Source organism: Rhea pennata, chromosome 1, assembly GCF_028389875.1.
Source record: "Rhea pennata isolate bPtePen1 chromosome 1, bPtePen1.pri, whole genome shotgun sequence".
In the NCBI taxonomy this organism is placed as follows: Eukaryota; Metazoa; Chordata; class Aves; order Rheiformes; family Rheidae; genus Rhea; species Rhea pennata.
In genome coordinates, this window is record NC_084663.1 from 1,630,488 (window position 1) to 1,656,282 (window position 25,795).

A 25,795-nucleotide genomic window follows, 5' to 3' on the forward strand; every position below is an offset into this window, starting at 1 on the left:
ACTACAAGTCACTATATTATTGCAAGAATTTCACTGCTTTGATTTCCGGATGGCTTTAAGCAGTTATCTAATACCAAGAGTACCCAATGCTCCGCCCTGCATTACAACAGGCCCGACCTAAGTCCTCAATAAGGATCAGAAATCCCTCTGATGGGCAAAAATGTGTAAGAAGATGCAGTCACAACTCCAAACAGTTAACAACCTAGAGAGAAATCTGACATGAGATAAGATAAAAGGTCTCAAAATACAAAATGATGCAACAGCAGTTAGACCTTGGTGGATTTTCTTTCAATTCTCATTTGCCATTTGAACCTTCATTTGGATGCAGCCCCCTGGCTTTGTACAAAAGAAGTCCTCTCTCTCTGCAAAAAGGACCATAACCTAGTATCCCTCTTTCCTCCTATGTATTTCCATAAAATTAATGATAGCAAGATGTCCTAGCTTGACAGGTACCAGAACTAAAAGACTTTATTTATCAAACTGTAACTACAATGGTGACTTTATAAGCCCCGCCTTTATTGTACTTTCAGTTTGAAGAAACTTCCCTTAATTATTTATTGGAAATCTTGTACATGCAAATAGTAGCTTGGCTGGAAGCCAGGTCCAAGCATCCTTATAAAAACCAACAGTTCACCACATAGGCTAATTAATACATCCTTGATCTAATATTTCAGACACACTTGTTACTAATGTTATTTCTTTTTAGCACCATTCCTTAGTAAAATGTGGTATCTTGCCAATTGTTTAGATAAAAGGAGATAATGATCATGATGGGGTTTTTTTATGCAGTATGGTTGTTAATTGCACAAGGTCATCTTTTCCTGAATACAGTACAAATGATATACAATTTTTCTCATTATTTATCTTTGACTTGCTATTCCTAGACTCATTCAAAAAATTCTTAGAAAGTCTACAGACCTTTTTCGGCTATGCTGTCAAGTTGTTCCCTGTTCTCTCTTGTTCTTTGCTCCCTTTCCTGTCTTTTCTGATCATATACAAGGATTCCCCAAAGATTTTTCTCAGCAGTGGAAATTCCTCTGGCAGCGTTATTTTAATCTCAGCTAACTGATTTGGTTACCTGTGTCCCCTCAGAGACAGTAAAGGAACAGAAATAAGCAGCACAATGCTGGAATGAGCAATGGGAACTACTTTAGCAGACTTAGGCATTGAAAAGAACAAAATACCTGAACCACAGATATGCCTACACCAACCAAAGACCAAGGCCCTGTGCTTTTTCAAAGAGCAAGGAACATCTTTAGTTCACAGCTCACCTTCTTCACCAGCCTTACCAGCTTGTCTGTGATGTAGGGAAACAGTATCCCTCATTTTCCTTTACCACTAAATACAAAGAAGTTCAGCTGCTCCATTATTTGGCCAAAGCATAAGGTAGATAAAATGCTCATTAGCATCAGTGAAGTTTGATACTCCTCATTAATCAGAAAGTAATTCCCTTCGAACAGCACATTCTCCAACATAACAAAAACTTTGGGAGTGCACTCGTGGTAATAGAAAATAGTTATGAAAGGGAAAAGCCTGACATTTTCTAGAGAAAATAATATAGCCACATGAAAAAAAAGACTATATGAGACATATATTTTCTAGGCAGAACGTCCTACCCCTTGTTTCTAAAAACAAGTATTGTGTCCAGATTGCAATATAGAAATATTTCCAAGGGACTGAGAGAGAAGTATTTTATCATACTTTTGGAGAAGACATTCAGCTAATGAAACACACAAACATATTATTTTGGAAAGATAAAACTGCATTTTCTCAATCCCTTTCTCCTTGAGGCAAACAAGACTAATCATTTCCACTCACTATTTCAAAATCACTTTCCAAAATGTACTTCCTCAGCTATCTTCCTTATTGATATGGGCTCCTAATGAGCAGCTCTCTGCCCCACGCATCAACTACAATGTCAGGTGATGACCCAACTGATTTTATTTCCAAAGCTTCCTCCTCTCATTTCTTCACTCAACTGGCACTCCTGGCTCAACTTTCTCTCTTGATAAATGACACATTTATTAGACCTATATTCTACCAAGCATTCCCTTTGCTCTTTGATTTCTCTTACTGAGCTCCTTCTCTAGTCATTGCCTGATGCATTTTGCTATTTTCGATCAGTTGCGCACTCATTCCTGCCAATCTGTCTTCCTTTGATACCTAGTCTACATGCAGTAGTACTTATTTTCCTTCCTCCTGACCATCTTCTTCCTTTACTTCACTGATATATTTGTTTCTCTTCGTGATTTATTGGATTCTTGTTTTCCTTACTGTTATCATCTCTTTTGTTTTGGGTTTTTACTCTTTGTCACCCTTTATTAAACCATATTTTACTCTAAGTCTGGTTAGTTCTCAAAATCCACTTCTGTTTTCATACTGTGGACACATCTGTCAGAAATACTATCCCTGCATACATCCCCTCCACTACAAAGTTATTCTGTTGCCCTTTAGTTTTTCCATATTCCTAGCTAAATATGTCTACTTTTCTATGTGGCTAAATAGCATATCCTCACTTCCACACTCCTTTTCAGTACCTTTGCTTCAGTCCTAAGAGTTTCCCTACCTTTCTTTGGACATGTATTATAAACTGGGGAGCCTCTGAACATAAATATATGCATGCCACCTGATGTTATGACTGTAATTTCCAGTGTAATAATAGATGTGCATTAACTCATCCTTTTTATGGTAAAAATCAGGTAACACCTGAGGAACATCAAAGACTATCAACAAGGTGAAGGATGAAGGACTGATGAAGGAGTGAGGGTCATAGCCCAAGAACATGGATTCAGCAGTGGCTCTTGCACCGTGGTGTCTGCATACGCCCAGGATGCTGCCTGCGGTGTACGTGGTCTAGGCGTACAAAGGGGAGGAGGGCTTGCGAGGGAGAAAAAGGGGGCAGGCACGGGTAGAGACATGCTGTTTGTGGCAAACTCATGAAGCCAGGTTTGCTCTGATATTGCATTAAGGCCCAAACCGAAGCTTTTTATCTTTAACGTTAGAGAGGCCAAACCTTTTCCCTCTTTTGAACACTTTCATACCTACAAAGGGGTGAATACGTGCTTCAGACTTTCCCTCAGCAGACTCTCTAGCAAAGTCATGTTCCTCTTCCTGGTTCCATATTTGCTTGAAAGTCAAAAGAACTCAATCCCTTTACAACACCTGGAGAAATTGTCCGAAAAGTTAACCAAATGTTGCCAAGTACTGACCAACAGTGTAATCAGGTAAGTGTTCAGCAAGCTGAGCTAATATAGACAGAGAAATTATTAGGGAAGACAGGTGAAAAGACAGACGTGTGTGCAGAAAATGCACGCACATCTATAAATATGCTTGTGCCCTGGTTATATATGCGATTGCAGTACTTCTTACGTTGCTCTTCTCACGCTTGCCTCTTTCCAGCCACATGTTGCCCTCTCCCTTGTGCTACAGGAAGTTTTTTTTCCTGTGGCTGTGCAGTGAACTGAGTCAGAGATCTGGCCATACTGAAAAATAACCCAACAAACAAACAAACAAACAAACAAACAAACAAAAAAGATTCATCTAAACTGTTTCTCCTTAGCAAACTAACTAAAAAAAAAATCCATCAGACCAAAAGAAAACAATGCTGCCACAGATTTCCAACAGGAAGACACTGTCACCTGAATATGAAGACGGAGCAAACGATATGAAGGATAGCAAGGATTTGGAAGGACACTGACAAAAAGAGGGGCAATGATACTGAGGAACAGTGTGCACTCAGGTATTAATCCTTTTTCCACACAACTACGCTGTTGTTTCAGTATTAAGAAAGCTTCTTTACAGAGTCCGCATACTTTCTAACAACCACATCATTTAAAAGCATCCAAAGCAATGGGTGAATGCTTAATAAACATTATTATTCCACGGGCTGAAATCATTTATATTTGTAATAAATCCAACAATCTCTGCAGCTGTCAGGAAGAGGACAAGAGAGGAAAAGACACCCAGATATTTTTGTAAATCAGATTTACAAGCCTTGCTGATTTATTTAAATAACGGTACATAGTAGACTACACTATATACAAAACTTTGTAGCAGGTGAGAAAATAAAGGCTGGAGAGCTGTCATGTCTGATGGGCAAGTTAAAAGTAAATGCATCCTTATTTCCAGAAGTGCTTTAAAAAAGAAAAAATATGTTGGTCTTCAGTATTTAGTATTGTATTAAAGTGATTGCCTTTTTGATAATTGAAATTTATTTTATAGCCTCCAGCTCCCAAAATAAAGAGAATCATTTCTTTTTTGTTGAAATCAACCCCTCTGAAGCAAAGCTGTCTTCCTACAGACTCATGTCCCGTTGCCCTTAAATACCACTGTCTTCCTCATGCACACGCTCCTGCCAAACCGACCAGAAAAGGGCTGAGCTGCTTTTAAGATTTCCTCAGCACTCTGCTCAGCTGATAATTTTCATGAAACTTATTGGAAATTGATGTATTTGCACTCCTGCCTCTTTGTCAAATTTGGTTGATTCTGGCCAACTGGTTCAAAAGTCATTGGAGGAGGGGGTGACAGGCACCCGGCATGACCGTGCAAGCCCTATTCCCATAGGAAACCACACTCAAAACCCTTCTAAGCTCCTACCTAGGAAGATTTTGAAGAAAAGCTTGGAAATATGATAAAGTGCATCCTATAGGCTCACACACAAGAAAGCAAATTTAAAGAGGCTAATGTTTGTGTTAAAAGTTAAATTATTGCTAGGCAGACTCACTGATGTGTTGGGACTTGGCAATAGCATAAGCTTTTTGTGTGTGAGAGAGACAGGCAATTCAGCTCTTATCCGTATTTTTCACTTGTGGCTTTAATGAAAGACCCTTATCAGTTTGCAGAAGTGAAAGCCTGAGGCTGAGGGATGCAGAATAGAAACCCAGGTGCCTTGCATCCTTACTCCAAAAACTTACCAAAGAGAGTATTTCTGTGCATTAGCAGCCTGGCTGTGCAAAAAAAAAATGCCTCTACAAAGGTGCAGGGCACTGAAATCAACCCTTCAGGTGTCTGTTCTTCCCTCTGTTCCCTCCACCTCACCTGGCTTCCCCTGGATCTAAGATATTGGTTTAATTTTAACTACTGTACACCACATTTTTGGCAGTGTCCATACTCTGCTAGCCATCATTTTTGGTGCCTGCTGTGTGAAACCATGGCTCTCAAAGGAGCCAAAAACAGAGGTTGTTTTTTTTTAAATGTTGCTGTGGTAAAGGACGTGGGTCAGCTGGTTAAGCAAAGAGAAAACCACTGCTTTTCACACTTCATTGCTCTCAGAGACAGTAAAGGAGCAGGCTGCTTCCCCTCCAACAGATGCAGAAAGCTGAGGCATACTGTAAAAACGTGAGGCATGCAAAAAAAAAGGGGGGGAGAAAGAGGCTTTTTGCCCACAAATACAGGAAAGTTAATTTAATAGTCTTACAAACCTCACTCCTTCCCTTAACCTTTGAAAAACACAACTCCCATCGTCCTTCCCCCCAGCTATCAGTTGTAGCGTTGGGTTTTTATTTTTCCTCCCTATGACTCGTTCCGGGTACTTTTCGCTGTGGGTGAGGTAAGCCGCCCTGGGCTTTGTTTCTCGCCAGGCTCCCTCCGAGCGCGGAGGGCGGCGGCGGCAGCGGCTCCCCTCAGCCTCGGAAAGGCTTTTCCCGCCCTTTTCCTGAGGCGGCCGTTGTGGCCACAACGGTCGCGGGCAGCGCGCGCCGGCGCCCGGCTGGCGATTGGACGAGGGGCTGTGCGTCAGCGACCGCCCCCTCCCTCCCTTCCCCGCTTTCCCGCCTCTGCGGGCCGTCGCCACTGCGCAGGCGTGGGGTGAGGGGGCGTTGGTGGGGGGGGCGGGCGCCATGGCAACGCGTTGCGGGAGGTAAACAAGGAGGAGGCCGCGCCCGGCGGCGGTGAGGGGTGTTGCGGCGGTCCGGACCCGGACCCGGACCCGGACCCGGACCCGGACCCGGACCCGGACCCGGACCCGGACCGTCAAGCTTTCAGGTCCCGCCGCAGGCGGAGAGGGGTCTGGGATGGGCGGGCGCGTTTGGACGCTGGGCTGCGTTTTCGTGTTATGGTTTAATTTGGGGAGTGTCGCCGGGCACCTTTTCACTTGGCGGGGGAAAAGCTGTGGAAAACTTGAGGTGTTTTTGCTCGTAGGTGGTGGTGGGGAAGCTCTCGACAGCTTTGTTCCCTCTGCCCTTGCGAAGGGGGGGGGGATGCTCTGGGGTGCTGTGGGGATGGGGACCGTCTTTGAAGCTGAAACGCAGCAGCTCAGGGGGCTTGGGGCAGTCTGACTCTGCAAGTGCCTCCCCAGGCTGCTAACACTGCCTTGCAGTTGAGAGCTTCCTTTTCTTTCCCCTCCCTCATTTGCTCTTGTACTGCTAAAGGAAATCTCATCTTAACAGAGAAGCACAGAGCCCTGGAATCTGGCAGAGTTGGTGGACAACCCACGAGTGAATCTTTGTGAGGAAATGCTCCGGTTAGGTATGGCACCCTTAAGCCTGTTTTGGCAGAGGTCTGATTTTTCACTATTCTCTCTCTCTCTCCCTCTCTCTTTTTTTTTTTTTTTTTTTTTTTTTTTTTTGCCTGACTGCAGAACAGTAAAATAGTTCAGGAGTAGAGAATGACATTAATGCCTTGCATAGTATTTAACCTACTGTGTGACTGTGTGTTGCAGGGTCCATCTTCGGGGCTTGATGTGGAATCCCTCGGCTCAGTAAAAGGACTTACCATGGTAATACAGGTTTGATTCTTTATGAATGTATTGAGTCCATTTCTTTAGGAAGTGGAGTTGCTATCCCAAAGGCTCCTTCCCAAGGCTGCAGGGCATAAACTGACCTGCTAACTTTATGTTGTATATAAGTATGCACCAGATTCTGCTTTCAGCTTTTCTTAATAAGAGATAAAATTTTGCATATGTCATAAAGCTTCAGATTGGATTGCTTGCAGGTGAATGAAAACTCCATACAAATATAGATGTCCCAGCACTTTTGATGAGTATCCAGATGCCCTGGTGATGGTTGCAGCTTAAGAAGTTGAAGAGATTTTGTTAGGAACTCTGCTCTGTGTGAGCCCTGCCTCTACAAGCTGAAGAAAAGCTGCATTCTATTCAATATCACACGCTTTTGGTTACTTGATAAATCCATAAGAAATCCCAGGACTGTAGGCTGGTAGGCTAAGAGTTGGCTCCAGTGCAGCCACATGTGCATTTATACACACAAGGTGGTGTTCTGACAGCATTTGTGAGGCCATATGTAACTCGTTAGCTTTGCACGTTTTAGGAACCCCAGCTCTACGTGATGCTGGAGTGTGTGAGCTTGACTGTGGACTATAGCATACTGCTGCTATATTTAATGAGAGACAGGAAACAGAGACTTAGCAGACAGGAAAAAAAAACAGTCAGATGTTGACAGTGATCGAGAAGACTGAAAGCCTGAAGGACGGAAGTGTCCATTGCAGAGACTGCAATAGCAGAGAGGTAGCTCTAGGCCAAAGATATTTCCTAGTTCTTGCTGCAGACTTATGCCAACAGCTTGTGCTTGCATGTAAGCATCTTTTTATTGTGAAAGTTTGGCATCCTCTGTGGAGTTCAAAGTAATGAACCAGATTCCCACCAGGAACCTAGCTGTGCTTGCGAAACCTGCCAGTGACCCTCTTGGCAGTGTATAAACAGGGAGTTTGATTCAGGAGACTGGCTGAAAATACATCTTTCTACATAAACAAAATTACTCCGTGGAGTGTACACATTCCAGCACATTCAGTATTCGACAAATTCCATCCAATTAAGTCTGTAAAAAGGCTTGTCATCCTATCTGATATATGTCTGAGTTTAAGTAGTTTGCTGTTTGCACGACCAAAAGTTTAGAAAACAATACTGTCCGCATCTGCAGCTTACACTCTGTACTTTCTATTCGTCTGCTTCCCCCCCCCCCCCACTGTGAATAGTGGTTCTGTGTGTTTCATATGGACTTTTCAACCTTTTTTCTTTTCTTTTTCTCCTCTACCTGTACATGTTCTTTCACATCGAGATCTGGGCTGATTCTGAAGTTTGCATCCTTGACTCTGTTCTCATACGTCAAAGCATTAACTTTTATGTTTTTTGCTCTAAAGAGTACTGAGCTATAAAAGGACTCTTTAGAACTGATACTATTAAAAATATATTAATGTATTGCTTCCCCCTCATTTATGCCAAGCTGATTGTTACACATGACCTTTCTGACTGCATCTATCCTAATTCTTTCTAACGAAGAAGCCCGCTAATCTGCTTAATTAGCAGTGAGCAAAAAGGCAAATAATACAAATGCATAAATTGACTTGGTGTATACTGAAAGTGCACTTGGCACCAGATCACAAATCAAATACTTTCAGTCACTCATGATGTGGAAATATTCCTGTTCAGCTTTTCTTTTCTTTTTTTAAATTTTTTCCTTTCTCTCTCTCTCTCTCTCTCTTTTTTTTTCCTGGGACTAGCTGTCATTCCATCCTCTGCATTCTTGGGACACAGCCCACCTTGTGGCTTCATGTTGCCATCACCATCTTTCTGCCATCACATCACAGCAGCAATGAGAGATCCCTCTGAGTCTCTGACCCAATTTCTGTTGCTCAACACCTGAAAGCAGTGGTTTTTCATGCAGAGACACTCCAGCCTTGCTGTGAGGAGTGACCAGCATGGGTGGGAGAACAAACAAGAGTGAAGTAGACCCAGCAAATCTCTCAGAGGCAGGAGGCTGGATGTTTAAGCTCCAGTGCTAACTAGCTGGAGTTAGCAGGAGCCATCATCTTTTCTAGGGCTTAGATGAGTCTTGGCAACACCTTCTTTGTACATACAAATCTAAATAGAAACTCTGCCATTTTGTATTAGTGGTAAAAGTAGCATAACTGCTATCTCACAATTCCTTAAAAAGGCTACAGCTATAGAAGGGAGACCTGCTTTTCTCGTTTATGATCCAAAATCAAAAATGGACAACGGTAATGGATGAAAAGGCAGGATATGCTTAGTTTGCTTTAGAGTTATATCGTAATGCATTAGTTAAAATAAAATAAATTTAAGAGAATGTACAATTTCCATCCTGCAAAAAGTTTTTTTTAAAAGCCAGACAGAAGCACACTTTGGAACACAAATTAGCCCTGTTCAGTAACTTCTTTAAAGATTCTTACAGGCTACAAAGCAAATATGACTTTGGTGAAAACATATTAATGTCTAATACTTGATAGTCCATATATAAAATCACAAAGTACAGGCATCTGTGTTAAAGGGCTCTGATGCAATACTGCAAGCCAGGACTAAGATACAGTGAAGCAGCTGTTCCAGGATGTCTTTACCTAGTACCAACATGATAAAGACACAACACTAACTGTTTCCGTTATCATTTTATGGCTGCAGGCAGTTAAAGGTAACAAACCCAAGCGTGGCAAGGGCAAAGGCTCCAAAAAGAAAGCAAAGAAGGTGGTGAAGGAAGTGGATATTCTCAACCCAGCGGCTATGCTCAACGCCTACTACATCTGCCACAATGCCCCTGCCTGCCTGGAGTTACGAGGCTTTCCCTGGCCTGGCTCCCCCAAAAAGAAAGGGAAGAAAGGAAAGTGACCAGATGGCTGGAAAGCAAAAGGCACAGCAAAAAACAAGCTCCCCAGTGAAGAAGAGACGTTTCTGAGGATTAGTCTCAAACAGACATCTCCAGTGGTTTGCTCAGATAATCTGCTATAGTTCTTGCTGTGTCCACACAAAGACACTCTTACTCTACAGTTCAAGCATAGAGTGGCAAATGGCAAGTGACCACTTTGCCATTGTAGTTTCAGCCACAGCCCTCAGTCCTCCAGTTTTGTGCAGAATAAAACATTGCATCTCAGCAGTCTGAAGGGTTTGTAGCAGGTTTGATTCATACACTCTGCTGCCATCCTCTTATGCAGGGATCATGTTGGCCCGTAGGACACGTAGGACACGCTCCACCTCCCATTGCTTTAACCAGGGTTGGTGGAAACCTGAGCTCCGAAAATGGATACCATGGTAGGATCGACATCATTAAATATAGTTTCTATATCAGCATGTGCCTGAGAGGCACCCTGTTCTCCCTTTCTGGTCAACCAAGAGCTAGGAAATAGACTTAGTGGAGAGGAGGGGGACTCAACCTCGTTCTAAGGGAGATGGCCACGTTTGTCAGATGAGCAGTACTTTAAGCTCCAGTGAACATAACTGACCAGCTCACCTGTGGCTGTAGTGGGAACCAGCAGCTCAGCTGTTGTTACTGATGCTGTAGTTTTACACATAGGTAGAGGTGATGAATCCCTCCCCTGAAGGTCTGTTTGCAGTAATCGGTCCAAACATTCTGGCTGGAGACCACAGGCTTTGCACTCTGTTTGTTTTCCTCTTTGTGAATCTAATGCAGCTGTTGGTAGATCATGAGGCAGTGTGTCAAGTTAAGTTGTAAATCTCACAGATTCTTACCCCACCCCAACTAGAAGGATGCAGTGGAGTGACTGGGACAGGAGAGCACATATCCTGAACTGATGGAAGCTGTGGAAAGATGGGAGGGAACAGAGGACAGGTGGAATCTTGGAAAAAGAGATGGGAAAAGAGAATTTGCAATGGGCTAGGGCTGCTCTGGGGGGAAGCATCCCAGTTGTGTAGGGTGAGCATGCTGCATTGCACTCTACACCAAGCGGCGCTGAGACACGCACAGGAAGTATCATGTGAGAATTTCAGTTGGTTCTCAAGGCTGAACATCTGCGCGTGCAGATTTGGCAGAGCTATGGGCTGGCCCTAGAGGATTACACTCAAGGCCATTTCTGGTTGTCTTAGCTGCAGGGGGAGGTGCAGCACCTTTCTGACTTTAGGTAACTTTATGTTGCAGATAACAGAACAGCCAATAACAATGTGATTGACCCAAACTGATAAAAGTTTGTAAGGCCTTATGCTGTTTCTCCAGCTTAAAGTGTTCCCCACTGTGAGAAGGGCTTGACTAGGTAAAATCATAGTTTTGTGGCACTGCTTGCAGGCCCAGTACTGTCATTTATAAGCTACTGCACTACACTGCTGAATTTGTTTCATTTACATGTCACGAAAATCATGATGGGGTCCTGTTTGCCTGCTAATTTGTCTGCAGTTGGCATGTTTTGCTGAATCAGAGAAGTCATTTGCACATACAGTTTGCTGCATGTGGTGCATAGGCTTCCCCAAGACGCACCAGGAAGTCTCTGGCCACATCACATACTTGCAGCTATTTCCTTCAAGTAATGAGGTTCCAAAACAGAATTTGCTTTGTCCGTATTTTGCCTGTCAAACTAATTGTAAAAAAAAAAAATCCCTTTTTGTACGATACATTTGCTAAGTAGAGCTTTAAGGGACAGGTGTTTCAGAGCTTAGGCAAGACATGTCACCTCACTCGAGCTAGGGACTGCTGAACACATGGGGGTTCCCCTTGCCATCACGGTTTCTGCGCTTCTGCTACAGGGTCAGTTTGCAGGAGGAGGAGAAGCTGAAGAGCGGTGCACCCTCCTGCCGAGACGAAGAAGCTCACTTAACAGCAATCACACGCACAGCAGCTCTTTGGGAAAACAACTTCTTTTGGGGCAGCTTGCTCTACAACCACCTACTGCAGCATAGTTTGCAGCTTCCTCCAAAGCAGCTGTTATCTGGCCGGTGCGGAGGCAGCGTGCCACGCAAGATAGACAAGTGGTCTAATCTAACACGACTGCCCTAATTAAGCCAAGCCCTTTTTACATATGTGGTAGACTGGAGCTACAATGATTTCAGACCAACGTTTAATATGCAAAAATGACTGGAACAAATAGCCAAATATCATTGTATGCTTTCTCTTAAAAGAAAAAGCTAATTTCTGCATGATGCAGCTGAGCACACCAGGTAGCGAACAGCAAAGGGCAAAGAATAACGCCCCACTTTCTAGTGTATCTGAAAAATTGCCACTTGCTTCTTTTTGTTGACAGCAGACGAGATATCCCTTCCAACCATCCCAAACTGAAAAATGAAACTTTGTTTTTCCTCCCTTTTGACTCTGACATCTGGTTCTGTCTCACTTTTCACGTAATTCAGGCTCCCCAGTTGTTAGTGAGGACCACAGACACCTCTGAAGAATACTTTGGACTTTCAGCAGGTTGATTCGGGGCTGTGGATGCCGCTAGATGACAACCCCAGATGTGTCTGTTTTACCACAGTGTGCACAAGCTCAACTCTGTGACAGGCTCTCCTGCCTGCTGGGGCGCAGTATTTACAAGCTGAGTATTTAAAAGCTTCATTTACTACATGAATGAAGTGTGTTCTACCTGAATCCCCTAAGGAGCTTTTGAGGAGAAGCTGCAAGACAGAGGTCCTTTTGCTTTAGGGCACAGTGCAAGGGATCTTCACAAACAGGGTGCATCACCTCTCACACCGGTGATGGCCTTAGAGCTTCCTCCGCTAGGCTGCTGCGTAGCGTCACGCACAGCGCGCTGCTCTGAGTACGTGAGGTTAACGTTTCCTGTAGGAAGTTGCGTACCAGAGCCAGGCTCTTAAAAATACACTGGATGCTAACGTGCATGTTTGTGGGTGGCGTAGAGCAGGGTGGCACAGGACGGTTGTTGCACAGTGTGGGTGTGAGCTATGGCTATACATACGTATGTATAAGGAGCTTAAGCAAAAGACGCTACCTACCACATTTGATATTAGAATATCTCAAGCTCAACGTAAGCGTCTCTTCTTTGCTCAGCAGTCCTATATCACTCAGTATTTCCTGGCACACTATCTTCACATTAAGGAAAGCTTTGCGTCAGGCCTAAATTATGAGATCTAGTTAACTTATGAACTATTTTGTGCACTTAAAACTGATGTCTGCACTTACTTGCGTCTTTACGATACGTGAGAAAGTCTTGGTAAATGGCACAAATCCTTTTTTGTTTGTTTTTCATCTTAAGAAATGCGCTGGCTGTTATGGGGAAGACAGCAGAAGACCTTTTTGGTCATAAATGCTACCTCCATAATAAAGAGGTTACTATGGTGAATTTTTAAATAAAAGCTTTTATCCAAAAGGCATATTAGCCATTGGCATTAAATAGTGTCAGCAGAAGAAATAAAAGAAAGTTTCCAGGAGGTTAACTCCTGTCTCATTTGCTCATCTTTCACCATCTTGGTTCTTCACAGTCATTTCAGAAGTCCTTCAGGCACAAAAGGAGTCAACTAATTTTACTCTCTCTCTATACTCCCTCTTGTTCAAGCTTTCTGTTTATGTTAAAAAGGGCACAAGTCCAACTCTCCTCCCTTTTGCTAATAATTGTTATACAAGAGACCAGAAGGAACAAAAGATTAGACCTGATAGAAGTGGATATTCTCTGAGCCGTGTGGACTAGATATACCATGACACTTGGGAATACTCCAAGCCTTCCAGTTCTGACACTGAGATGTTCCTGTTACATGTAAGCATGTTAATCAGCTGGTAGTAGGTTTTTTTTGGTGGGGGAGGTTGTTGTTATTATTTGTCAAATTATTTAAGTTTTCTGAAGAAAAACTGAAATGCATTCAGCAAATTTGCTTTTCACAGATACTTTCGATGATCCTTTAGAGGAAGCTCACAAGGCCTTCTCCCACTCCTGACTTCACAAACCACAGGTTAAAATCAGTAGAGAAACTTGGGAAAAGATAGGTTTTTTCCTCAACCTTTTTGGTTTAGGCTGCACATAATTTTGTTAAAGGTAAGCAATATTTAGTTCTTTTAAAATAAAACATAGTGTTTTAAGTCTGCAGTGCTCTTCCTGGGTTATTGCTGTATGACCTCAGAAGAAACTTAGCTGAAAGGATTTTTTTAATTTATTCTTAAAGGCTGATCCTATATTCAGGATGAAGCTAGAGTAAACTGAGTGTGAAATCCTCCCCCCTTTTTTTTAATGCAAAAAGCTTTAAGACAAGGCTACCATCACTATCTCTACTAGTTGTCTTCCAGCTGTAATTTTCACTAAAGGAGATAAAATTTTAAGCAAAAGGTTAATGGAACACATGGCTAAAACGTCTTCATTGGACTGGCTGTGAGTATAGGTCACGAAGGAGGAATGCATACTGTGATATTAAATCAGAAGTTACAAAACTGATGTTTGAAATACAGTTATATTGGTTAAGCAATTACAGTTATAATAACTGCAGTTGAATTTTCTTGTTTTTCTCAGCATGGAAATGGTAAACACACCTGTAGGAGACTTCAGGTGGGGCTTATTGCACCTTGCTTTGTATGCCTATAGCATAACTGTCTCTGCCTGAGCTCGTCATGCTGGGATCTCCTTTCAGAATCATAGAATCAATAAGGTTGGAAGGGACCTCTGGAGATCATCTAGTCCAACCCCCCTGCTCAAGCAGGGTCACCTAGAGCATGTTAGACAAGGTTGTGTCCAGGTGGGCTTCGAATGTCTCCAGAGAAGGAGACTTATAGATAAGCCCTTCTTGGCCACAAGGGCACATTGCTGCCTCATGGTCAACTTGTCATCCACCAGCACTCCCAGGTCCTTCTCTGCAGAGCTGCTCTCCAGCAGGTCAGCCTCCAGCCTGTACTGGTGCCTAGGACTATTTCTCCCTAGATGCAGCACCCTGCCCTTGCCCTTGTTGAACCTCAGGAGGTTCCTCTCCGCCCAGCTCTCCAGCCTGTCCAGGTCTCTCTGAATGGCAGCACAGCCCTCGGGTGTATCAGCCACAATCAATCTTCCAAAACCTTCACTGGATCTGATGGATGTACTACCATAGTAGGTATAGCACATTTAATGTTGAGCACATAGTTACAAACATTTGGATTGCTTTGTTGCATAGCAGGAATGATCTGGCTCCCTTCTTGTTTACATAAAATGTTGTCTGTGATGGCTTGTATGAATTTCTTTACATGGTAGTTCAAAATGTTTTGTAGGTCAGCTGCGCTTCTAGAAAATGCAATATGTTTATGCATGGAGAGAATTCCTGTTCTGTGGCATTTGCTTTTGACGATTCTGGTAATTTCCCATCCTTGATTTAATGTATCATTCACTAGAGATGCTTGTGGAGGAGCAAGTGGGAAAGCTTTGCATGAGTAAGATGGATTCTTTCATCAGAAAAGGGGAGAGAGCTATTGGGAATATCAGCTTTCATGTCTGTAGTGTTTCATTGGGTTGTAAACAGATTTTAGCAAGCCCCAAGACAGCAGAAGTAAAGGCTGGATCATGAGTGATATAGGTGAATGATGTCATGTTTCCTAGTATTCTTAACCTGACCTTTTTGTGGAAAGTGAATTACCTTGCAACATAGTGATCAGTTGATTCATAATATCGAATCACTGAAACTGAGTCTGAACAGGGCTCTATCTGTCACCTGTAACAGTTCTATCAAGATGTTCACAGAATCACAGTATGGTTGAGTTTGGAAGGGACCTCTAGAGATCATCTAGTCCAACCCCCCTGCTAAAATAGGGTCATCTAGAGCACATCGGACAGGACATGTTAGATGTCTCGTATCTGAGCTGTATAAATAACTTCAAGTTCTCCATTAGTACTTATGGGACAGTACCTTGAGCCAACCAGTGGTCTTCTTATGGCTAAAAACATATGCTGTGTTTCCATAAAAAACGCTTAAAAACGCTTCAGTCTGTGACAAAGCATGACAGGACACAGTATTAAGAAGTTTTGTTCAGTTCAAATACTTCTTGTGAGCAAGAGGAGTCAAGGATGTAAATAAACATGCTGCACCCTAGGAGCTGCAAACCCAACAGGATTCCCAAAATGGAATCACAGGGGCAGAGTAACCATTGTGGAACTTCACTTTCAAATTAATACATTGCATTTTCTGAAACTGAGGAGAGTTCTCCAGCCTCCTCACTCTTCTGTATAAAGATCTGAATCTCCTGAGATATACCAGAGCTTCATAACCGTGAGGCTCTTGGCCTCACTCCTGTAATAACCCTTGAGCCTGCCACAGTGTTTGACTCATCTGAAATGATGTGGCCTGAAAGAGAGTCCTTGAAAGGACGGGTCCCTTTTCTGTCACCTGTTGTTTTGGCTCTTGAGATGCTTTCCCAGGAAGCCTGGCAGTTTCTAAAAATATATAAAACATTTTGGAAGTACCCAATAATTACAGATTGTCCTTTGGGAACTACCAAAAAGCAGCTCTGTTTCCTTAGACATGTAGGTGCTTTGATTACTCATCCTTTTCTGTTTTCTTACACAAGCAGCTTGGATCCTTTCTGTGACAATCACAGAAATAAGAGAGTAGAAACATTTTGAGCTTTTGTAGTGGCAGCTGATACTTTGCTTTTCTTACATTTCTGTACCTGGGACCACAGACAGCGTCTGTTGCAATGCTTCACAACCTGGCATTGCAAGTGTATGTGGAAGGGGAAATGGAGGTACTTCGACTAGTTTGTGAGACTTCAGATTTGCGACCTCCTGGAGGTATCTCTAAGTACCTCTCTTCTGAGTATCTCTTCAAATGTTTTATAATTGTCTGGGAATGAAGGAAATCCCTGAATTACAGGACCATAAGGTTGAAGGGGCCGCAACAAGCAGTGACTGTCCGGGTTCATCCAACATTCAGGCAGTTCCAAGACTGTTCACGTGCCTGTACATGACAGCACTGTGCTACTTCCGAGGTTACCAATAGTCACAACCCACAGTTATGAGAGAGGATAGACCGGTAGGAGCTACTTGGACTGACAGTGCCGGGCGCTCCTTTGATCTAGCTGTGTGCCCAGCGCAGTTCGTTCCAAAAATGGAACTGTCAGACCACAGCGGAGCTACTGTCATCTCTCACTTGGGGACTGCTCCCAGAATGCCCTGTCATATGTCTGTGGATCTCAGACACACAAAAGTGTTATGTGGACAAGAGGCATAGAAAACTGGCTATTTGAACCTACTGCAATCCCCTGCCTTTCTGGTACAGGAGCGGATAGACCTAGACCAGCTGCAAGGATGCTCATCTAACCTGTTCCTAGCTCCTGGTGAAGGGGACCCCAATCCCCCCTCTCTCAGTAGAATGTTCAATATTTCACTAATGTCACAGAAAAGTTTTTCTTATGCACAGCCTAAGTCCTTTTTCTTTTCTTTACTACAAACTAATTTTATTTTCCTGTGACTTTTTGTTATTGCATAAGAAGAACACAGATCATTGCTGTTTTTATAATGATCTTTCATATAGTGGAAGACTGTTGTGTCTCCCTTCGCATAAAGCTCCTTCATTTTAGTTCATTAGGATAAGAAAGTGCAATACTTTCAGCCTTTTTTTTCTTATGTTACATTTTCTAAGCCGGTTATTATTCTTGCTGTTTCCCTCTGTGCTCCACAATGGTACTGCTTCATCAGCACAAGCTGACAATTAACACCTCTGAAGTGCAATTTTGGTTCTCCTCACATGTGGCTACATCGGAGAGTCATAAAACTGAGATGCATGGGATTAAATTGTCCTAAATCTGGAAGTCTAGATTCTTTAGTTCATACAGTCAGTGAAGCTTAGGGTATAATTCTTCTGATCAGATGTACACAAAGACTTCAGGATAAGGTGGATTGTGCCCTACACTCTCCTGACTTCATTCACTAAGAAAAAAAGCCCAAGCTGTCTTGTTCAGATACAGGAAACCACATCTAGTGAGATCTATCCCACTCCATGTGATATATAAGATTTTACTGGAGTAGAAAATTCAAATTTAGTGTGAATATAGAAATGTAAGTTCTTCATAAAATATAAGTCCAAGGAGACCAATATAGCCATTCCTTGGAATTCCTAAGGAATTTGGGCTGAAGGTCATAAAAATGGAAATCAGAAAGCTTGAAAACTTCTGTGACTCTTGTATCTTGGGTGATGAGCTAGAATATTAACTCCAGAGAAAACATGAAGCTCAGAGAAGACATGAAAACTGTTATTTTTGGCTCAGTGGAATGGTTCCCTCAGTCTCTAAAGAGTTATTCACATTTTATGCATCTCAAAAGAAGGCAGAAAATCCCAGAATTAATCCTTTAGCTGATCCCTCTACCAGCCTAACCAACCGATCTGAAATGGGGACTCCAGGAATTCAAAGACTGTTAAGTTTTGTAGTACCAGAAACAGTAGGACTGCTGCGAAAAGTGATCCATCTTCTTGGCCTGATGTCAATAGATCCAGTGATAAAACTGTACAAAGAACTGATACATTGGTCTAGAGTCAGTTTTTTCTGCTCAGGAAACAAACAGAGTCAGATCTTAGCTTCAATGCTTAGATGAGCTCAGAGCTTCCTTACTCTTTCCTTTGATTTAGACCTAAAGACGATGTGGCCTCTGAAGATTTTTAAGAACAGGTTTACCAGGACAAGTTTGGGTATATTCGATCCTGTTTTGGAGCAGTGGAGTAGCCTAAATGAGCATGGGCTTGGACACTTCAAAGGCAATTTGTCCTCTGTGTTCTATTGTTTCACTGCGGTCAAAACTTATACTTTGAATCAGTCTTGAAAACAACACTTGCAAGATTTGAGCTTCCTTTTCTTGGAAGGCCTCTGAAACGAGGCCTTAACACCTACACTTTTCTCTAAAGAACTACAAGCTATCTCAGCCATGTGACACTTAAGGCCTTTGCAGGAGGACATGCAGGTGAATGTGGTGCAGATATTTACACCCATGTTTTGTATGCAGTATGAGACATGTCCAAGACCCATGGAAGATCCCGCAGATTTATCAGAGAGTTTTCTAGGGTTGTATAATTATTTTCCAAATGGACAATAAAACAAACATTTCAGAAGATGCAGACCTTCCTCTAAACCATACAAGCACCTTGAGCAGGTACTTTTCAAGTGTGTAGCAATGCACCAGGCAAGGCATATAAAAGAAGGGGGCAATTCTCGGTTGTGCTATTCCAAGCTAACAACCCAATGCCAAGCAATCCACAGCAAAACTAAAAGAGTTAATAATGTGAACCTCCTTCACCTTGCAAGTCTCCCCCTCCCATTACTATTATTTTGTGCAAACAACTACAAAGAGAATGATATTAAAAATGATATCTCTCATGTGAGCTGAGAGAAACAACATTGTAAAGGACTCTGTGAGATGTTCTCTTTGTCTAATCCTCTGTTAGAAAGAGTCAACCTGGCGAGTGCTTTTTGGGCATCCCAGTTCAGAGAACGAAAATACACCCTGACTTCAGCACGTCCCTACCACGGAGGAGTGCAGCAGAGCTTGACAGTTCCTCAAAGAAGAAGTGCAGTTGTCTTGAGCTTATCACTCCCACACAGTTGTAAGCTCAGCCCTTCTCACTCATGCTAGTAATTGTGTCCTGATGGCTAGCCTAGCCAGGGGAAAACTGCCTTGCTTGTTACACAGTTTAGGTGAAATTACCTTGAGCAATGAAGAAAAGCAAATCATACATATCCAACTTGGTGTAGGCAGTCTTCAGTTACTGCTTAGGGAATTTATTTCCCTAAGAAAAGTAGATGAGATCTGAAGAAATATCTCACGAAGACAGACCAGATCTGCAGCCCTGTACAAAAAGCATTGCAGCAGTGCATTATTCACAAGTGCTATAAGCTGAACCCACATTAGGAGGATGACAGCAGTCTCCAGAGGTGTCCTTCTGGGACTGGGCACACAGGCAAGCCTCCACTCACCAAAATGTGGTTGTAGCAGCCGCTGTCCCTGCTGAGGCCTGGGATTATCCGGTGCTCTCAGCAGCCACAGCAGCAGCACAGTCCTCGTGCAGGACAAGCCTCAGCCTGGAAATTAGATAATCAAGTCACAAGTTGCCTAATCCTGTCATAAGGCGTGATTAAAAAAAAAAAAAAAAAAAAAAAAAAAAAAAAAAAAAACCACTCCACTCATGTATTTAAAAATAAGCTTTAGGCAAAACGTTGGGACCAGAGAGGAAATGTCTTTGTCTCTCCGTTAACTGTTTGTGCTGTAAATTCTACTGTAGTTTGGTGCCCACCTGTAAGGAACGTTGCAATGGGCACTGAAAGGCTACACATGATAGTCTCCCAAGTCCTTAGCACAGACTTGCTTTCTGCTCTAACCCTCCCAGCCCCTAAGGGAAAGGATTTGAGCCTCTTGGTTGCTGCAGGTGACTATCTGAGTGTGCACCAGCTCTGGATGGTGCTAGCTGCGCATTACAGAAAGGGGCAGCACAGGAACCCTCGTCTTGTGACGGTTCTGGTGACACTGAATCTGAAATAGAGAATATAGCTTTGGACATGCCTTTTTCACAGAGGCACTGACAATCTGCAGAAGAGATCTAGCATGTTGAAAATAAATAACGAAAAGGCCGGAGAAATGAAATTAAAAGGAAAAATGCCTTGCTCTTCAATACCTGGCAAGGCTAATCGCATATTATCTTCAAACCATTCACTCTGCCACATCTTGCATTGTAACATGCAGCAACTTTAGACAGCTGTTGTACCCTGTGCATAAAAATTAAGAGAACTGTGCATGCAGAACTTGACCAAACTACTTCTGAGCAGAAGGAAAGCACTGGAACAGGTTGCCCAGAGAGGCTGCGGTGTCTCCTTCTCTGGAAATATTCAAAGCCCACCTGGACGCAGCCCTGTCTAACATGCTCTAGGTGACTCTGCTTGAGCAGGGAGGTTGGACTAGGTGATCTCCAGAGGTCCCTTCCAACCTCAACCATTCTGTGATTCTGTGATTCTGAGAGAATATAAGCTGAGAATATCTGAGCAGTGTAATTATACAGAGTAATACAACGGTGGAGTACAAGGTGCAAAGAGCTAAATTGAAGAGGGGATATTCTGGTGAAAAATCAGAAACATGTATTTGCAGAGCCCTGAGAAGGCCTGGGTCATGTTAAAGGCATCAACTATCATACCTGAGCAGCTCTATTGAATGATTGCACCTGCATGGATTTCAGTGACTACATCAACTGTAGCAGAGTACAGGAGGAGCTCTGCAACACAAAAATCCTTTGAAAACTCAGACACCACTTTAGTCTCATCTAGCTACTCAGGAACAGTGGCCCAATCCTTACTATTTCCAACAAACTCACTGCACTATCAGAATTCTCCCTAGAGTAAGAAAAACTAGCCTGACTCTTTATGCGCCATGCAGATCTGCTTTATTGTATATTACTGAACAATTGATGTTGTAAAGACTCCTGTACTAAAAGAAAGCAATAGATGTAATTTATTTTCTCTGGAAAAGAGGGAGAGAAGGAAAAGGTCAAACAGCTGTGTCTGTGGTCTTTCCCCACAGTCCGCAGTGTATGTGTTTAAAGGCTGCTCAGCTAAATCATCAGGGTGTTTTGTTTACAGCATAGTGGGTGAATCAATTGTTTTTCTCTTTTGTAAGCTTGAGATATATAAAAACTCTATGTGAAAAAGACCTATAGACTTTTTTTTTCTCCTAATATGAGATGCCAGGAGACTAGGATTCCACCTCGTAACACTCACAAGCACCGGCAGCTAAAAAGTGCCAAAAGGCAGCAGATGTTTTAACTATGAGGCACTTAGGACATTTTGTGGGAAACAGACACAGAGCAGAATTGCTGCCAGGAACGTGTCTTCCACTGCAGGACCATATGCAGCTCCTTCATTTCCAGCATGCCAGAGATCAACCTTCTCACATAAATCCAGCGTCTTGTCTGTTGTAATACCTATGGTCATAAAATGAGCAAGAGTTGGTGTGTTCAGGAAGTCTAGTAAGTCTTAAAGCTGTAGTAGTATCTCCAAAATGGCTTTTGGAGAACTCTCCCTTCTCCTCACACTAGCTTTGCTGATGGGAACAATATGTTGGATTGAATTAGACTAGGTGATGTGCTAAATGTGCTAGCAAGGGCATGTGTCTCATCCCCTTACGTAAACATAATTTCTCACTGTGGTCCCTAGAAGTCTACAGTACTTTTTCATAGTTGCAAATCTTCTGGTTGTAACTTAGCTACACTCCCGCATAGGGGAAGTCTTCACTGGAGATACACCTTGGGCTCTTTTTTAAGTACTGACCCTAGCTTGGCTCCTGAAAACACCTAAGATCTCTGACTCAAGGCTGATGAGTCAGACCAGCCTGAGGCTATTGTCCAAAGCCCAAAAGCCACTTACTCTGCTGCTGGTATCCCACCCACATTACAAAGCAGAGCTAGGCTAACTAATCCAGGCATTCCCAGTCCTCTTACACCTTCCTATGCAACTCCTACTCAGCAATGCTTCCTCCTTATTCATGTGTCTTCTTGTTGTGCCCCAGAAGTCACCAACCAGAGACAAGGCAAATTGCTAAAATGCACTCACACAACCTTCTGCCTGATGTCCCTGCTGTGATCTCTCGGCACAGGAGCAGACACTTTCAAGAAAATACCCTGTCAGCACCCTCCCAGCAGCCTGGGGCACCAAGGTGCTGCAGACTTTTCAACTTTGCCGAGACTAATAGGGTTGCTTATGAACAAGTTCTACCTGGTAAATTATACCCTTCTACACTTTCTCTTCTTGGACCAAGGACGTGGACAACCTTCCTGGACCTGCCCTTGCTCTTCTGGGCCTGCCCTGTTACCAGACCTACCTTTTCTCACCCTGCATCATCAGCCCTCAGCTAGCCAACCTCCTCTCCCTGTTTGCATATGCTGCCTAGGGCATGTCAAAACAGCCCCTGCATCCCTGTGGGAGTGCAAGCTGGGCTCTCCCCTTCTGCTGGCCAAATGTACTTTCGTACTTGCAGTTAAACAGTCTTTTGCCAACTGTTTTCATGTACAATTATGGGTGTATGACACAGGGCAGTTTGGGCTTAGGTGGGTCTCCATGATAACCTGGGAAGACATGTGCTGATGTTCAGCTTTTCAAGTAGGAAGAGTCTTAGCCTGTTCCTACTGGAAAATGTTGCCTCTCTGGAAGCCTCTGGCACATCCCAAATGCATGTCCACACCATTGCCTCTAGAGAGGCCTGGGTCCTGGTACACTGTTCTCTTCTGTTTACAGAACTATGAGTACTTTAAGAGGGGTGGTAAAAAGAGCGTGCAGCCCAGCCCCAGCACACGCAGCAGCAATGGCCTTGTCCATGTGCATTTTCAGAAGCCCGTATGCTGAACTGCCCATTCCAAACCGATTAGCAACATGGAAACAGGCAGCTGGACCCAAAGACGTCACCATCCCTCTCCCTGAGGCAGGAGCAACTCTACCTACAGCATTCCTGAGCAGTATTTGTCTAACCTGTTCTTAAAACCTCCAGTGAGGGAGATTCCAGAGCCTCTCTCAGCTCATCCAGTGTTATTGTAGCCTACTACTGTGAAATTTTCCTAGTGGCTAATATAAATCTACCTTCTCATGCTATGCAGCTAGTGAGGAAGTGACCTCCATCATGCAGAAACCCTGGGCTGCTGCTGGTTACACCAGGCCTGTAGGGTGGCACAGCAGCAGCACGTTGTGCTTGTGGCCCTGCTCCAAAACTGCTGCTGAGTGCAAGGGAATTCCACGGCTCTGACAGTCGGCATCAGCTGCCTCCACACGTCTGCTGGCAGCCTGTGCCGTCCCGTCAGCCAGGTGCTCCCCCATCTCTGCAGAGCAACAAGCCCCAGCCAAAACACCTCCCAGTCCTGCAAGGAAAGTTGTGTTCATGTCAGCAGCTGGAGTAAGCCATCACTTAGCCCAGATCCACGTTTTGCATATACTGGAGGCCAATGACAGAAATCCAGAACATCCAAAACTCAGTGACTCACTTAATTGAGTCTAGGGGCTAGGAAAATAATCCATGCAAAAAGCAGAGGTGTTTTTTTTTCTCAGAACACACTGTGAAAGGTTGCGTGTGGCAGCCAAGCCCCTGAAGAAATGCAAGGGCACTGCAGAAGCAACAGCTGGAGTGTGACTTTGCAGAGAGGACGTTTGACCTGGAGCTGCCTTGACGTGTATGCCAATCGCCTCCAAAGGTCCTGCATGGAAAACACGTTAGTATGATCATAACTTCCTGCTTTGGGAAGTTATTTTGTTATTTTCTATTTCTTAATAGAAAAATTGGTGGCTGTATTTAATTCCACTGATCAGATGACATTCTCTCTGTATTTGTCTATCATGTTTATAAAATTTGCACAGTGCTGTGAGCTGGCAGGCATGTAAGACGCATCCATTTTCACAGGGACTGGTACTACATATTTCAAGAAAAGTTGTAAAATCCTGGTAGTGGATATTAGTATAATGGCAGAAATCGTAGTGTTTGTAGTACAATGATATCCTCATGGAAGAGGTTTCTAGTAGGCAGCAGTTGGTCAGCTGACGTTCTGAAATAAAACAGATGATATATATTTTACACTAACAAGAATAAACTATGACTACTGTACTATAAAAATCTAGTCAATTTTTAACCTGCCAGATCTCTGGCATAGAGTGCACGATCTATGCACCCAACATCCTTAATGAAGATATTAGTGAAAATATTTTGCTTTCCAGTCTGCAAAGCGGGGAAATCACTCATCCCTATACCTTAGGGATACTCATAAACCACTTGTAGGACTTGGTAGAAGTGTCTTATTGCTCTGCAAGGGCAACATCCAGGCATCTCTCGTAAGTCCTCATGGACTTTGGGATAGACACAGCTTGGCTGTGATGCCTCATGATTTGTGGGCTCGCCGCCTTCGGTGAACCAAAGTTTTCTGCTAACTTTCCCAGTGTCCTCGTAGCCATTCTTGCTGTATTTTCCATGCCATCCCATAACTGTAGGAGAAAAACGTCTTAAATTTGATGACTTTAGTCTATCAGATTTCAAGTTCCTTTTTAAGACTCAGGTTTACGGAAGAGACGTTTATACTTGTTTTTATTATTTCCCTCGTCTCCGTTTCTCTCTTTTAAGCCCCCCTCCTTTGTGTTCGAGGTCCTACTGAAACCACAAGCTGCTTGGGGACTGGGACAGCCTTTGACCATCAACATCTTCCACCACAAGGCTGGGCTGTGATCCTCACGGATGTCTCTGAGCGCCAACAGAAGAAACCATTAGTTTTCGCGTAACTGAGACGCTAATGAGGCAGGCCATGGCCGAGTTCAGCTCATCGGCATCCCCCAGGACCGCGCGCCTGGGGACACGAGTGGCTTTGCGGGTGACGTCCCCGCTCGGGACAGAGCCAGTCGCCCTGCTTTCTCCTTTGCGAACGGACGCCGCTCGTTCGGAGGCCCCCGCACAGCCACCACACGGCTGCTTCGAGCCGAGGTCTGCCGCTGTACACAGACGGTCACTCTGCCCATGGCTTATTTTGACTTCTTTTATTTATTCTTTCGCCTAGTAATCTGTTTTTTCCGCACGAACCCAAAACAGCAAGAGCAGTTGAGAAAAGCAAGACCCAGGCACAGACAGGGAGACAAAACAGGTTTTTTTAGGGGTTGCAGCCTCAAAAAACACCCTGAGACCGAAGGCAGCCGGAGGCGCGACGGCCTGTGTGGCGGAGGCACCATGTCTGCTCAGCCCCTGTAGGGAGCACAGGTCCTGCTGGATCCGTGCTGGATCCCTTCCCGCCCGGCCACAGCGCCCCGCCGCCATCCTCAGGGTTCGCCCTTCCCGCCTCGCTGCCGAAATCCCCTTCGCACCGCCACACTGAGGTGGCGGCGAGGGGAGAAGGGTGGGCTGCGACCTCCCCAAGATGGCGCCGAGCCCCCCCCCCCCCCCCCAATCCGCGCGCGCGACCCGTTTCACACACACACCCCGCGGGGAGACGGGCCGCGACCTCCCTAACATGGCGCCCCCGCCTGCGGCCGCGCGCTCCCTCTGCCCTCACGCACATGGCGGCCCCGCCGCCCGCGCTTCGCTTCCCCGCGCGCGGCTCTCGCCCTTCTCACAATGGCGGCGGCGCCGGGCTATGACGCCATACGTCCTCCTCCCCCCCCCCACCCGCTCCCCTCTCCCTCCCCCCCCCTCTCCAGGCCTCCTCCCGCCGCCGCCGCCGCCGCCGGTC

At 44.2% G+C, this 25,795-nt stretch overlaps 1 protein-coding gene across 2 annotated transcripts; it reads left to right on the top strand.

Moving 5' to 3' along the window:
• Positions 1–5,827: 5,827 nt before the first annotated feature.
• SMKR1 (small lysine rich protein 1) lies at positions 5,828–9,833 on the top strand. 2 transcript variants are annotated; one of them, XM_062592713.1, is made up of 4 exons: positions 5,828–5,982; positions 6,369–6,465; positions 6,659–6,715; positions 9,365–9,833. In XM_062592713.1, exons 3-4 carry the CDS (start codon positions 6,713–6,715, stop codon positions 9,566–9,568), a joined length of 207 nt encoding a protein of 68 aa, XP_062448697.1. In that variant the 5' UTR covers positions 5,828–5,982; positions 6,369–6,465; positions 6,659–6,712; the 3' UTR covers positions 9,569–9,833. The 2 variants fall into 2 exon arrangements, with proteins under 2 accessions (XP_062448697.1, XP_062448617.1); XM_062592633.1 differs by having other exon boundaries at positions 6,387–6,465.
• Positions 9,834–25,795: the final 15,962 nt, after the last annotated feature.